This window comes from Uranotaenia lowii, chromosome 2, assembly GCF_029784155.1.
Source record: "Uranotaenia lowii strain MFRU-FL chromosome 2, ASM2978415v1, whole genome shotgun sequence".
Lineage (NCBI taxonomy): Eukaryota > Metazoa > Arthropoda > Insecta > Diptera > Culicidae > Uranotaenia > Uranotaenia lowii.
Genome location: NC_073692.1, coordinates 117,882,783 through 117,896,626, shown reverse-complemented (window position 1 = coordinate 117,896,626; position 13,844 = coordinate 117,882,783). Strand labels below are relative to the sequence as shown.

Sequence of the window (13,844 nt, the reverse complement as noted above, 5' to 3'; positions counted from 1 at the left end):
TCTTAATCGACAGCGCTGCACAAAAAATGAAAGATCAGTTATTCAGTTGCAAACCAAGTTTTTGAGAAATTTATTTTAAAACAACAAATTCAAAAGTTAACCAGACCTCCATTATAGATAGTTCCAAAACTGAACTAACTTCAACAATTCAATATGCATACCGTAAAATCGGATTTTTAAGCAGTAACCGCGGCTATAGAATCATCCCAAAAATTCTCGCCTTCAAAATTTGAAACAACTCAAACAGATTTTGAAAATTTGAAGCAGGAAATGAAATTCCAATATTGCAGGTGTTGGAACTGAAAAACGCAATCTTTTTTTTTCGGCATAGTTGCAAAGCTGGAAAATCAGAAGGACAAAATGAATAAAAATTTGATCTCTAAAAATGCCATGATTCTAGGAGTCTCATTTTTAATGAATAAAAATACGATTAATGTCAATTATAAAATAGCTCAAAATCTTGGTACTAACCAACTACTAAAACTAGAAAAGAAAACTAGACTAATGATAAATACAGATAAGATCTGAATCTCTCCGTTCAAAACTCAACACCTTTGCCTAAGCGTAAAAAGGTTTGAATAAATATAAATTTTTAAAAACATTTAGTCAACTTTTCTCTTTCTATTACAATGGATACCACAGATATTGTTAATTTTAATAAATTTTTTACATGATTTTTACTCATAACTTTTTTGTTATCTTATGAAATTTCGTAGAATTTTGTTTTATTAATCGAATCTGATATCGAATGATAACATCTTTGATTGATTTTGCATTCATTTTTTTTTTCGCCGTTGTATTGAAGCGGAGATTGCAGGTTCAAGTCCTGCCGGTGAGCCATGTTGTATCTTTTTCGAAAAATTCATGATATTTACGGCTTATGTTCTTTCGTTCTTTGATAGCTTATGTTTCTCTAATTCTTTCCATCACCTATGAAAATGTATTGTTTTCATTTAAAACTTGTTCGTGAAAGGAACTGAGAGTTAAAAAGTAAGTTTCAACGTTTTTAAATTGGGTTTAAGATTTGACGTTTCCATTTGATGTTTTAAAATATTTTTTATTCGATTATTGTGGGGTTTTTGCCAACTTTGCCAATTTCATAAGATCCAAAATTAAATTCGAATTCAAATAAGGAATCTTGGGATACAACTCACTTTAAATTTTCCAAAATTTGGTTATTTAAGTGTTTCGAAATGCTTAGGTCAATTGTTAAAAATAATTTGAAAACCCGCCTTTCTAGAAACAAGTTAAGAGGGATAATATCCAATGGTGATACAAACAAAGAGGATAAACAATTTTTAAATCTTACGAGAGAAATGCTTAATTTTCCCAAAAATATATGAAGAAAATAAGAAAAGGAGATCAAGTTTCCCCATTCTCATTTACTCTTTCAAATGGACGAAAATTCACTTTTATGTCTCATCAAATTAAATAACTTGATTTAATATAAAAAAAATCATTTGAACTTTTAAACATTTGGGTAGATCCCAGCGTCGATTTTTCTTAGGTTCTTAACATACAAGCGTAAGATCTTAAGTAAAGGTTTACTTTGCATTATGGAATGGAACATGCGGTTCAAATAAAACAAAATGTGGATTATTTTTAAAATTTGTACCATAATTAAAACCAATCAAGTAAACACCTAATTATGTTGAAATAAAATCGTAGAAACAATTTTCAAATCAATTTCCAAAAATTCATTATCCCTCTTCTCTCTCCTTTTCCAGCACCGCTTCCGAAGCGTCGGCATTCTGATGGTGGCTCTGGCAACCATCGTTCATCTGCGATTCTCGTTACCGCGGCCGACGGTTCCATTCAGCTCCGCAGACAATCCAACTGCCAAAACCGGTTCCATCTGGACCCGGCTGTTGACCTTCTCGTACCTGCCCGTGTTCAACTTCCGGCTGCTGCTGTATCCGGATGTGCTCAGCTTCGACTGGGGCATGGACGCGATTCCGCGAATCAGTTCGATGTTCGATGCGAAGAATCTGCTGGTGGTCTCCTTCTACGGATTGCTTGGGAGGGCAGTTTGGATCAACTGGCGAACGCTGATGAGGCAAAGCTTGCCTGCCACTGTAAATAGTAGTAGCTTCAATAGAAAACTAGCTAGCAAACTTGCGTTGGCCCGATCCCGGCAACAACAGCAACAACAACAACAAGGGGAAGGCGAGAAGATTCCGGTGGAGGACTCTTGCGGCTACTGTAAGCACGAGTTTGGACTCCGTCATACGAACCAGTGCCGGGCTTTGCACAACAACAACAACATGTCTTCGATCATCTGCGGATGTGTGTATCCATCGTGTAAATATTTGTCACTGTCGCCTTCAGCTTTATCGAACTTTATCCACCGGATAGAACAGCCGGACCAAAAGATGCAGCAAAACGGTGGTTCCTATTGGCACAAGAAGCACTGCTGGACCCGAGATAAGCACAATTCAACATCGCCGACGACGACGACGAATGGCTTCAGTAGTGACCACTTACCGTTTACCTTATCGACGGATTCGGCTTCAAGTAGGACGTCATCTTCATCATCGTCTTCGACTTCGTCCTACTCGTCGGCTTCCTCATCGTCAGCATCCTCGACCTCATCCGTGTCGTCCCAGAGCCTGACTGAAGACGACTCACTGACCAAATCCAACTGTTCTGCGGCAATCCTTATCTCCATATCCCTCCTGACGCTTCCCTTCCTTCCGGCGACCAATATCTTGTTCTACGTTGGCTTTGTGGTGGCCGAACGTATTCTTTACCTCCCGAGTGTGGGCTATTGTCTTCTGATTGGTTTGGGTGTGAGTAAACTCATCGACGGAACGTACCGTTCTTCCTCCGGTGCAGGAGCTCGCTCCCATAGTAGTGTTAGTGCCAACAAGAGCGCCGGCTTGCGGTCCAAAGGCAGTCGGCAGCCAAGTTTCCACGGAAGTGTGGGGATGATGATGGGTGGTGGGGGCTTCAATGACGGTGATAGATATAAGTACACCGGTCAAAGTGCGAAACATCATAAAAGTCATTCCGCTTCATCGGCACCGGCAGTGTTGATGGTATCTTCGTCGAACGGAGCGACAGCCAATGGGATTGGGGGCCGGAAAAGTGCCAAAAGCCGATCAGAGCGGGATGCAAAGTGGGTGGGTACCAGTGATTATCAACGGCGTAAGCGACAAATCATTCTGCTGGGTTTCTGTGCCCTGCTGCTGGCCTACAGTGGGAAAACCTGGCTGCGCAACCGGGACTGGCAGGATGAGGAGAGTCTGTTCCGGAGCGCAATTGGCGTCAATCCACCGAAAGGTGAGTTTACTGATTGCTTTTATCGATCCTGTACCGGGTTCAGTCTATACTATGCTCCCCCAACGACTGGGGGGTAACTCATTTTTCGGGTGAAGTAATTTCAATTGTCAATGGTTTTGTCATTGTTTTTTTTATTGCTCTCATACCGAAAACTCAAAATTTTACATTTAAGAATAGAAGAATTTTATAATTTAGAAATTTGACAATACAGAAAAAGAAACACACCATTTTTATGAATTTAAAAAAAATGATTTCCTCTCAAGAAATCCACGAAAATTGATCATTTCAAAGAAATAAACATCAGAATATTTTTCAGAAATAATCCAGAATATCCTATTGGACCTAAATGTCAAAAAAGGCCCTTTAAATAAAAAAAAAGAATATCCTAAGCGTTAATAAAGCACTTTTTTTTCGAAAACATTGAAATAATTTTTTGTAGATAAATTCGTGTTCATTAAAAAATATTTTCAGAAAAATTCAGTATTTGATAAACAATGCTGAGGCTGCTTTTTTTCATCAACATATATTGAATTACCCTCCTACCCATAAATTTCAGTATTTGTTAAAAACTGATAGAAATATTTGTCGACTTTGATTTTAACAAACTAAGCACGGTGTGTTTATAAAATGTATTTACAAGAAGAAAAAAAACAGTAACTCGATTTTTTTTTTCAGAAATGGAAATTTAGTCTTTTATGAGTCATTTTCAGGCAAAATTAAAATATTTGGCTGGTGAGTCCCCATACGCTTTTTTTTAGATTTGTAGTCCGTTTTAATAAATTTTCATTTGTTAAATTATTCCAATGCAATTGAATGGCAATGTTGTTCTTAAAAAAAATTAATTTATTCTATTTTTTGTCATTCTGATATGTATATTAAATAATTTCAATGCATGGAAAGATTATTGATTTGAATTTCCTGAAAAACTTTTTTGACATAAAAATTTTATTTACAATTTTTTATTGGGAATATCCTTGTTAAAGTGGTGTTTTCCAAATGTAACATGAATTTATATTTACACATGTAGATATTTCTTGGAAAACTAACTCTTAGTAAATGATATATTCAAAACAGTCCAAGTCAAAAGATTGATTGGTTTCCAACAACATATCAAAAATCTTTTTTTTTTTCAAACTTTTTTTTTTAATTCTACAACATTTGAGGCCCAAACATCATAAGTCATAATTTTATTCAACTATTTTCATATGGTTTTGGTCTCTTTGAAAAAACTCTACTAACAGGAATCCACATTTTGTTTGGTGGCAAAGGGCTATAAGTGCATCACTTATACCCCTTTGCCCCGAAGTCTCTCTAAGTGATCTACTTATAGGGGAACGTGCCCTATTATGCGCCACCTAAGCGAATCGCTGATTTTATATGTATTCCACGTACAAATTGTGTTAAAAATGGATGCCATCTTTGAAGAAAATTGTTTTCTACAAATGCCTATGATTTTTTATTACTCAAATTGCTATAGTTGCTTCAAAAACTTGATTTTTAAAAACCTTATTCAAAGCCACAGAACAAAACTGTGTTGCAAATACGCGCCGCCGTGTATTCAATACGCGCCTAGCAGCCGAACACACCCGAAAGCAGCCGAAGACCGAAAACACACCAATACTTACAGACACTTTGAATGAAAATAAAATCAAAATGGACTAATCAAAATTTAAAAAAAAAATTAAAGTAGGTTTTTTGGGCTGAATTAACGCTAGAAATAAGGTTTTAGACTTTTTGTTCATTTTCAATGAAAATTGGCCTTTTTGAAAAATTAATGCTATTTTCAGCCTACTACGATTGGCGCGTTATAACGAGCGCATGGGCCGTGATAAAACATACCCATAAAAGGTCGGGATTCGACCAGATCGAACTGAACGCCATCAGCAGTTTTCCGAGACACTTGAGTTTAATGTACTAATGTTTTTATCTTTAGACAAAATCTGTAAAACTTATCATACAGAACCAATAGTTTATAACCCAAGGAACACATCCCAGTGAATAAATTTACTTGTTTTGGTCTCGCAAACGAATGACATGAGTTTCAAAATCTGCAGTTTAAAATTTTTCTCATGGCGTTTAGTTCGGTCTGGTCGAAGTCAGGCCAAAAAGCATACCATAGCGAGTTCGGTATAATTTTTTAGCATTAAATCGTAGTTTAGATTCTCCTCTATCGATGTGTCAGAAAATATTGTCTTATTCGTTTTTCTCTGCTTGGTGACACCTTATTGAAAGTGTTTTGAAATTTAGATCGAAATGAAGAAAAACCTAAATTGTGAAATTATCACGACACAGGAGCATTTTAAGGAAAAAATCATACTTGCCATGACCAATCACAGCATTTAGAACAAATTGGTAATATTTTGCAGGCTTAAAATGCTTCAGATTCTTCAAAACAAGGGTGGCGCGTATAAGCCACATGGGGCGTTATATGAACTTTTCCCCTACCCCTTTGTCACCAACCCTAACGTGATTTCCAAAAAGTAGCGTTTTTCATCGGGACCAAAAATTAAAAAAAAAAAAGGCAATTAACTTTCATTTTAAATAGGTGATGATGTTTTTAATTCCACCACCAACTGTGATTTATATCTGATTACTTTTAGTGATAATTGTAGTGTATAAAATATTATTAAACTCATTTATTTTTTCTATTTTAATCACTTATGAGTGGATAACAAGCTCCTGATTTCTTGATACATGGAGTGTGTCACGGATTTAACGCTGGAACAAACGTAAGAAAAGTACAAAGAATGCATTTATTCGAGGTAATTGGGTTAATATTGAAGCGCCTTTCGTTAATTCACTTTTAAAAATCAACTCAGAGTGATTTCTAGTCCCAATTCAATGCCCAATTTATCAAGAAACGACGCACAAAATATGTGTCGCCTCAAATAAGATCAAATAACCGTTGTTTTTTCAAAAAAAATGTTGTTAAATGCTTTGTTTACATATCAGAACATCATTCTCACGAAAAAAAGATCGTAAAATCATTAAGTGGAACAGAACGAAGTTCAAGTGTTTTTTCTCGAAATCAGCTTTTATACATTTATAACTTATACTCCTTTGGCACCAAGTATGCTCATTTTCATATTAATATTCACTTTATAAAATCATAAAATTTTTGATGACACCTTTAATTTTTTTTACATGAGGTTTAGTTGAAAAATTGACCCGTTTCTAATTTTAAATTAAAAAAAATCAGTTAATAGTAAAAATACTCGCAAACAAATCTTCGGCAACATATAATAAATTTCAAATTTATTCTTCTCATATTGAAGTTGAATAAATATTTCATCAATTGCTTTAAAATTGCCTTAAAATTCATGTATTTATCTGTATTCTTAAGTATCGAATTTATTAACACAAAACGATGAAAAACTATTTTTTTAAAAGAATTTTAAATTTAATTGACAATTTTAGATCAGATTTATGAATTTTTTAATTTCAAGTTAAGTTCAAGTTGTACGTCTCGGTGGTCGAGTGGTTAGCGTGGTAAGACGGTAATCGCTGGTCCACTGATGGCATGGGTTCGATTCCCATCTCGGTACTGGGTGTTAAATGTTAATCTTAAGTTGTCCACGTCATTTATTCAGTCTGTAAAGCCTAAATCGGCTAAGACGGTGTATGTCTTTTTTAAAAATAGTTTTTATGAAATTCTATGATTAATTCTAATCAAAGATTTATAGAGATTTTTATCACAATTGGTACAAAATTGTTGAAGTGATGATTGTTTTACTGTAACAACAATGCTTCATTAATGTTCTCACTAATCATTAAGAAGGTTTGCAGTGTACAGTAGAATAACTAAAACAAGAGAGAGATTAATAAAAAAAGATGATTCTAACGCGCTTCAGGCTAGTTTGCTACCGATCATTTGCAATTCACTTTTTTCAACAATTTTGATGGTTTTTAATAAATTTAAGATCGACAAAAAGATAGAAATGCATTTTCTAGAATAATTTCAAATTTATCACAGTTTTAAAGTTTATTCATCGACTAGCAAAATATATTTCCTAAAATACTAAAATTCAATGTAAACAAAGAATTCAAGAGTGTATCAAAATGATCTAGTGGGTTGAAAGCTGTAGATACAAGAATTATTTAATCTTACAGTAATTCTTGCTCTTTGAATAAATTTGAAGAATCAGATCATGGATTTAAAAATTTTAGGATAAGAATATATCTTTAAAGCACTTTTCTTTGTTTTAATAGCTCTGTATTTAATTTGAAATAATTTAAAAAACTTTTGAAAGTTTTTGTAAAGATTTCTGAATTGCCAGTTCTCTAGGAGAATAAGCAACTCTGAAATTATAAAACACTTAAAATATATATATTTCTTGAAAATATCATAAAGACAATTTCCAAAAAAATAATTGTACGAGTTATTACCGATCTAATATATGAATTTTGGTGGAATTGATCCGGAAAAAGTTTTTTTTTCTGTACGTGCAAAAACAAGCGTAACTGAATTTTTTTTTCTTAAAATGGGCTGCCAAACTGTGGCCCGCGAAACTTTGATTAGCTTCAATGTTATGAAGCGAGAATTAGGGAAAGTCAGCCTTTACTTGGCGTGTTCCTTATCTTAGCATGCAAAAATGCATTTTAGTGATATACATGTCAAAACATAGGCCTAAAAATATAAAAAATTCTTACGTCGAAAAAAAACGGCACATGTAAACAATCCTAATAACTGCGTAGTTATTTTATTCACGTGAGAAAAAATGCAAATATAATCATCATCTGCGAATAAAACCAAAATGAACCTATCTTCCTAGTGCATCTGTTTACTTTTGGATTGATTTTAAAGACACACTTTCATAGGTTTTGTTATGTTATGTTCATAGGTTTTGTTATGGAAAGCAAAAAACTATGGGCTGGCCCAATTGCCAGAATATTGTGAATACAAGTCCGGTTTTTTTCTGAATTTACTTCCATAAGGAAAAAACAGAAAACTTAAATTTGGCTAATTTTTTTTGAGCTAGTTTTATCGAAAATTTATATGTTTTGATGAAGAATTGATAAAAATTCTGGGTGTTTTTTTATTCTCTTCTGGATTTTATTTTGAAAAATCACTAGATTCTGCTTAAATTTCTTCAATTTTGTGTAAAACACATCGAAATCGAATACCTACCTATCTACATAGATTTTTCCAGGTTTTAAAAAAATGTGTCCTGATCCGCACAGCTTGCATAAAAACGGAAAAAAAATCTGCATTGCTTACTGTAGGCACCTTTGAATTAAACAAGAGTGAATTTATTCGAGGTATTTTAATTTCTTTTTCCATTTATATTAACTTTGTTTTCTAGAACTTAACCCAGTATGATTTAATTAATGTTATACATTTTTTTTCCCTCGTAGGCCTCCGAAGCCAGGCCCGAGGAAATGTTTGAATTAATGATTCGGTTTGGTTGAATGTCGATTCTAGTAAACCTCGTCTTAAGGCGGATTTAGTTCTACAGGGTTTATGGAAATGGTCATCAGATTTCTCTGGAAGAGTTTTCAAAAACATACAGAGTGCGCTATCAGTACGTGTCACTGAAACTGCAACCTTCAAAATAAATTAACCTGTAACTAACAAAACCTGTAATTTTAAATTGTTTTCCTTAAAAGTAAACGAGGATTCATTTATTATTACAGAAAATGTCCTGTAAAAAAGTTGTACATTAAAAATTAAATGTCACGAAATTTGTTTTACGACCTGTTAAATTACGGTAAATGTCCTGCTCCTTTTTGTTACAGGACATTCGCGTAATTTTACAGTAAATAATTTTTGCTGTGTACTATTGGCCAGAATTTTAGGCTTTATAGGGGTTATTTCAGATCGTAGCTTGAAGTTCCTCAATGATTTTACTTTTCATATATGTTCACAGAAACGAAAGTGGTATCGTTGAATTCTGAGAACAAGGAGGACAGTTGAAATTTCTATATTTTGAGACAATGATTTTAACGGAAAGCACGCACAGTTTTCATAACTGGACTATCGTTTTCGTTGTAAAGCTCTAGAAATTCAGCGCTTTCCTTTGGTCTGTATCGACTTATAGCAAAATGTCCCAAACTGACGTTCCGAAATTGCGTTAAGGTATGTGTTGAAATCGACTTAAAAAAAGGCAAAGTTATTTTACTTTCAAAGCGGATCAATCCTGATGGCACACCTAGTATTTGAACGAAGAGAAGTATCTCGCACTTTTTAAACGCAGTTTGTTCGTGATTGCACTTTTTGGAAACACCTCCAGATATGAAGTACCTTTCAATTGAAAGAAACAAGTATCTATTCAACAAAAACACTAATAATTGATAAACTTAGCTTGCCAGATTGCCCGGTTTAACTCAGGTTTGCCCGGATATTCAATGCAAAATTTGGAAAAAGTCCGGTCCAGCCCGGTTGCCCTGATTTCATTGAAAAAGCCCGGATTTTGCTTGGATTTATTCACCTTGTTTGCCCAATCGAGCAAAAAAAAAAATACAAATTGTGATATTATTTTTTTCTTATTTATGCGTCCAAACGATATTTTATGAGCTAATTTAAAAAAAGTCATGAATGGTATAATGGAACCCAAAATAACATTTTAAATCTGCTGAAAATATTTGATGAAAAACATAACATAAAAACACAACATTTTTTTCATGATTTTTTTTTTCTTCATTTTCGATGAGTAAACCCTGAGTTTGGCTCCCGGATGTTGCCCGGATTCTCAGTCGACAATTTTCAAAACAAATGCCAGGTTTTTAGATAAAAAAAGGCTTGAAATTGTTCAGCCCAGATTTTTTTTGATTGGGAAAAGCTTTTACTAATTAAGTCAATCAATAATTTTTTTTTAATTGATGAATTACCAGTTCAATGTAAAATATTTTTAAGTGAGAACTAAGAGAATTATTACCTCTGAAATTACAAAACACTTAAAATTTATATATTTTTATAAGCTTTTACTGATTGAGTTAATCAATATAATTTTTTTTTTAAATAGCGCAATTGATCAAATTAAAAGCTTATCATAGTTGAAACATAATTTCCAAAATTGCTTAATTGTTTCTATACTTAAAAAAAACTTTCAACTAAACAAATTGAGTGCTGGAAGATGTTAGATTATTTTATACTAGTTCACAGCATTTTTTAATTAAGTAAACTGAAGATCATTTTTAGTATGGAATCAGGCGCTGAATCTTAAACTGAAATTCAAAAATATCTCAGTAGAACAGCTTTCGAACTATCCTCTAAACAAACAATTTTGGAAAAATATAAAAAAGGCCCTTTTACTTAGATTCAAATATCTCGGATAACTTTCATTGGAAATCTTTTTTTTTTTTGAATTTTAAAGTTGAATAAATTTCCAATCGATCATTTGATCTTCATTTTTGCGTATGATCAACTGTATAACGAAATTACTTTTTTGTCCAAAGTCCAATCGTGTTGCAGTCTTTGTGTGAAATATTTGTTTTAATAAGGCTTTAAGAAAATTATTCATAAAATGCCATTAGCCGGTAAAAAAAGTTATTAATGAAAATCCAGTATTTTTTGCTCCTCCCGTACAGAATACCTTAAAATATTATTCACTCTTGAAACTCACGCAACTCCTCCCCATGGTCAGATCTTTCTGAAATTCGGCATGTGACTTCTTGGTAAGCTAATAATGAATTTTAGCTTGGAGCGTTTAAGATTTTCCATGTGTTGTTCTTCTCATTCTAAGATAAGTACACTGCAGTTTGTTAAATTATTCAAAAATATAAAAAAATACTGCTACGAAAAAGTCACCATAACTCCTCCAATTTTCAACTGATTTCGATAAATAACCTCTTTAAACCTTTTTTACTGTTTGGAAAATTAGATTTTTTAAATTTTACCATCGAATCTAAAACTGACTATGAAACAAAATGTTCTCTAAAAAGGCGTTTGTTATCATATGTTTTATTGTAAATTCACTCATATAAACCTTACTGTATGAGCCTTTTCAAATAAAAAAATTGTTAAAAAAAACCTTACTGTAGATCTACGAAAAAATTAAATTCAAATGATCGATTGCAAATTTTTTCCAACTTAAGAATGCAAAAACTAATGCAGTCTGAGATATTTGAGATATATAAGTAGGAACTTTTTTTAATTTTTCCGAAATTTAAAATTTAGAGCATAACACAAAAATTTCATTTTTGGATTAAGCGCCTGATTAAACATTAAAAATTTTGGTTGGTCAATAGAGTTCACGATTATTATATAATTTTGTTAACTAGTGTTATAAGATAACAAAATCTGCAAGTATTTAAGCGATTTTTCAAAAAATATTCTATCAGAAAAATGATATTTGTTTACTTTTTCAAATTTTTCTGCAGATCCACTCTGATATCTAAAATAATGTTATAGAAATATCATTAGTCCTTCTCAAATTTGGATTACTGTTTACAACTTTTGAAGGTGTTTTTTATTTTAAAGAAATAAATATGTTTAAAAAATATTGAAATGAAATGAAAAAAAAAAAAACGCTTGGATTTTTAATGTCCCGCAGAGAAATTTCATTTCTAAAATGAGGCCACTGGCTGAAAATATTGGCCACCCATGATATACACTGTCTTAGCCGATTTAAGCATTACAGACTGAATAAACGTGGACATCTTAAGATTACCATTTAACACCTAGTACCGAGATGAGAATCGAATCCATGCCATCAGTGAACCAGTGATAGCCGTCTTACCACGCTAATCACTCGATCACCGAGACGTACAGGAACAAGATTTTTTCCGTATTGTATACTACTACTCGAATAGAATTTTCATGATTTGTTGAAATAAAATGATTAATTAATTTGTTCTTAAATAAAGCACGAAAAAACAAAATACATAAATCAGATGCAAGAAAAATATGCTATTTAGTAGTATTCTATCTCACCAGTAACGAAAAAAAACAATCAATTGTTTCCTATCGCTTCACATAATTAAAAACATTTATTGCCTCATTAAGCTACCCATGTGGTTTGACTTAGCCGTCGCCATTGTGTGATGTATGAGCAAGTGGATACGTACAAACGTGTGTTACTACACACTCTGCTATGTAAACTTTACGTAATAAAACGAAGCCCACAAAAACCAAACAGCAACATCAAAGCTCGGGAAAATGAGTTTCATCACAAAGCTCATATCGGTTTTTGTGGCAATGTATTGCAAACTGCAACCTTGAACCTCACCCACCTCTTTGAAAATAAAAATGGCGAATTGGCTCCTCCTTCTTCTCCTCCAATCGACTAGTTAGCTCCGCAGCACCACCAAGCAGAAACTATCCCAAAATCGATCACTCTTCATTAGCGTATGGCTCCGAAACGAAAAACAACGAATTCGTTCCGATCGGCGCTGTCGGTGTGAGTGTGTTTGTGTGTTTCTGTTTCTGTTTTCGTGTTATGTATGTGCACATTTTCGACCTTTTGTACACCCCCCGCGGTTTTGAGTGGTGCTCTGATCAAGCAATAGTGAAGCCAAAACCCAGCGCTACGATAATACCTTCGTTAACGCAAGCATGCTAATGAGGTCCTCCACGTACACCTTTTGTGCAAACCAGCCCGGGCGCATCCAAAGGAGAACGGGGTGTGAGCGATAGAGATTCATTCCGAATTGTACCCAGCCATCCACCCACCCACTGAAGGTTGAAACGACAAAGTTTAGCAGCCACCTCAGGCCGGAAATGCGATTGCAAAGCTGTACCGCATCGAAAAACCTCCCGAAGGCAAATAGAAGTACAGTGTGTGCATTGTTGCACATCAAAACTAAATATTTTTGCCTCTCGGTATCAAAATAAACAAATCTCACTTTTTAAATTCAAATGGCAATCAATCATGGCATTGAATATAAAAATGCTTTTGTAATAAGCATTTGTTTTCACACATAGTCACATAGACTTTAAATATTTTGAAAACAAGGCTGAAGATTTTTCATTTGATTTTTTTAGAAATCCTTCGAGCACACACAAAGCCTTCCGCCTTTAGACGAGGTTTACTAAAATCAGCATAAAACCGAAGCTAATAATAATTTTTACTTACTTTTTGAGCAGAATGTTTAAAAAAAGTTATTCAAATAATCCATACTAATGAAAACTGTTCGGAAGGAGTTGTTAAATAAAAGCTACTGCTAGGAGAAGCTAAAATCATGAAAAAAAATAAAAATTAAACTTTTTTCGAAAAAAAACAATTTGCCAGACTCAGAAATTCTTGGTCCATAAGGGAGAATGGGGATACTTGAACCCTTTTTCTAATCGTCATAATTTTTTTTCTGTTCGTGTTATTTTAATGATATATGCTACAAAAGTTAGATCGATATATGAGCCCGTAGATTAACTAGAAGCGTTTTCGTGAGATTAAAACAATTGTGAAACCGTAAAACGGGGTGATATTGATCACCTGAGTAGTTTTGATCAACATAATTTTTTTTCAAATAATCATCAATAGCTAAGTTAAAATATCTCAAAACTCTTTTCTACGTTTGAAACCTTTAAGTTGAGTTTCAAATTGGGAAAAACTTGGTTTGTTTCTAAAAATTTCAAATGTAAGTTAAAATATAATTTCAAAATCTTAAAATAATTTTTTTTTCAA

At 33.3% G+C, this 13,844-nt stretch overlaps 1 protein-coding gene across 1 annotated transcript in view; it reads left to right on the top strand.

Annotated features, from left to right (window-relative positions):
- The window catches only part of LOC129743637 (protein O-mannosyl-transferase TMTC2-like), an 878,041-nt gene that overhangs the window by 467,151 nt on the left and 397,046 nt on the right, over window positions 1-13,844 (top strand). The window contains exon 5 of the mRNA XM_055735714.1: window positions 1,728-3,282. Coding sequence (XP_055591689.1) covers window positions 1,728-3,282 — 1,555 coding nt within the window. The remainder of the gene's footprint in view (window positions 1-1,727; window positions 3,283-13,844) is intronic.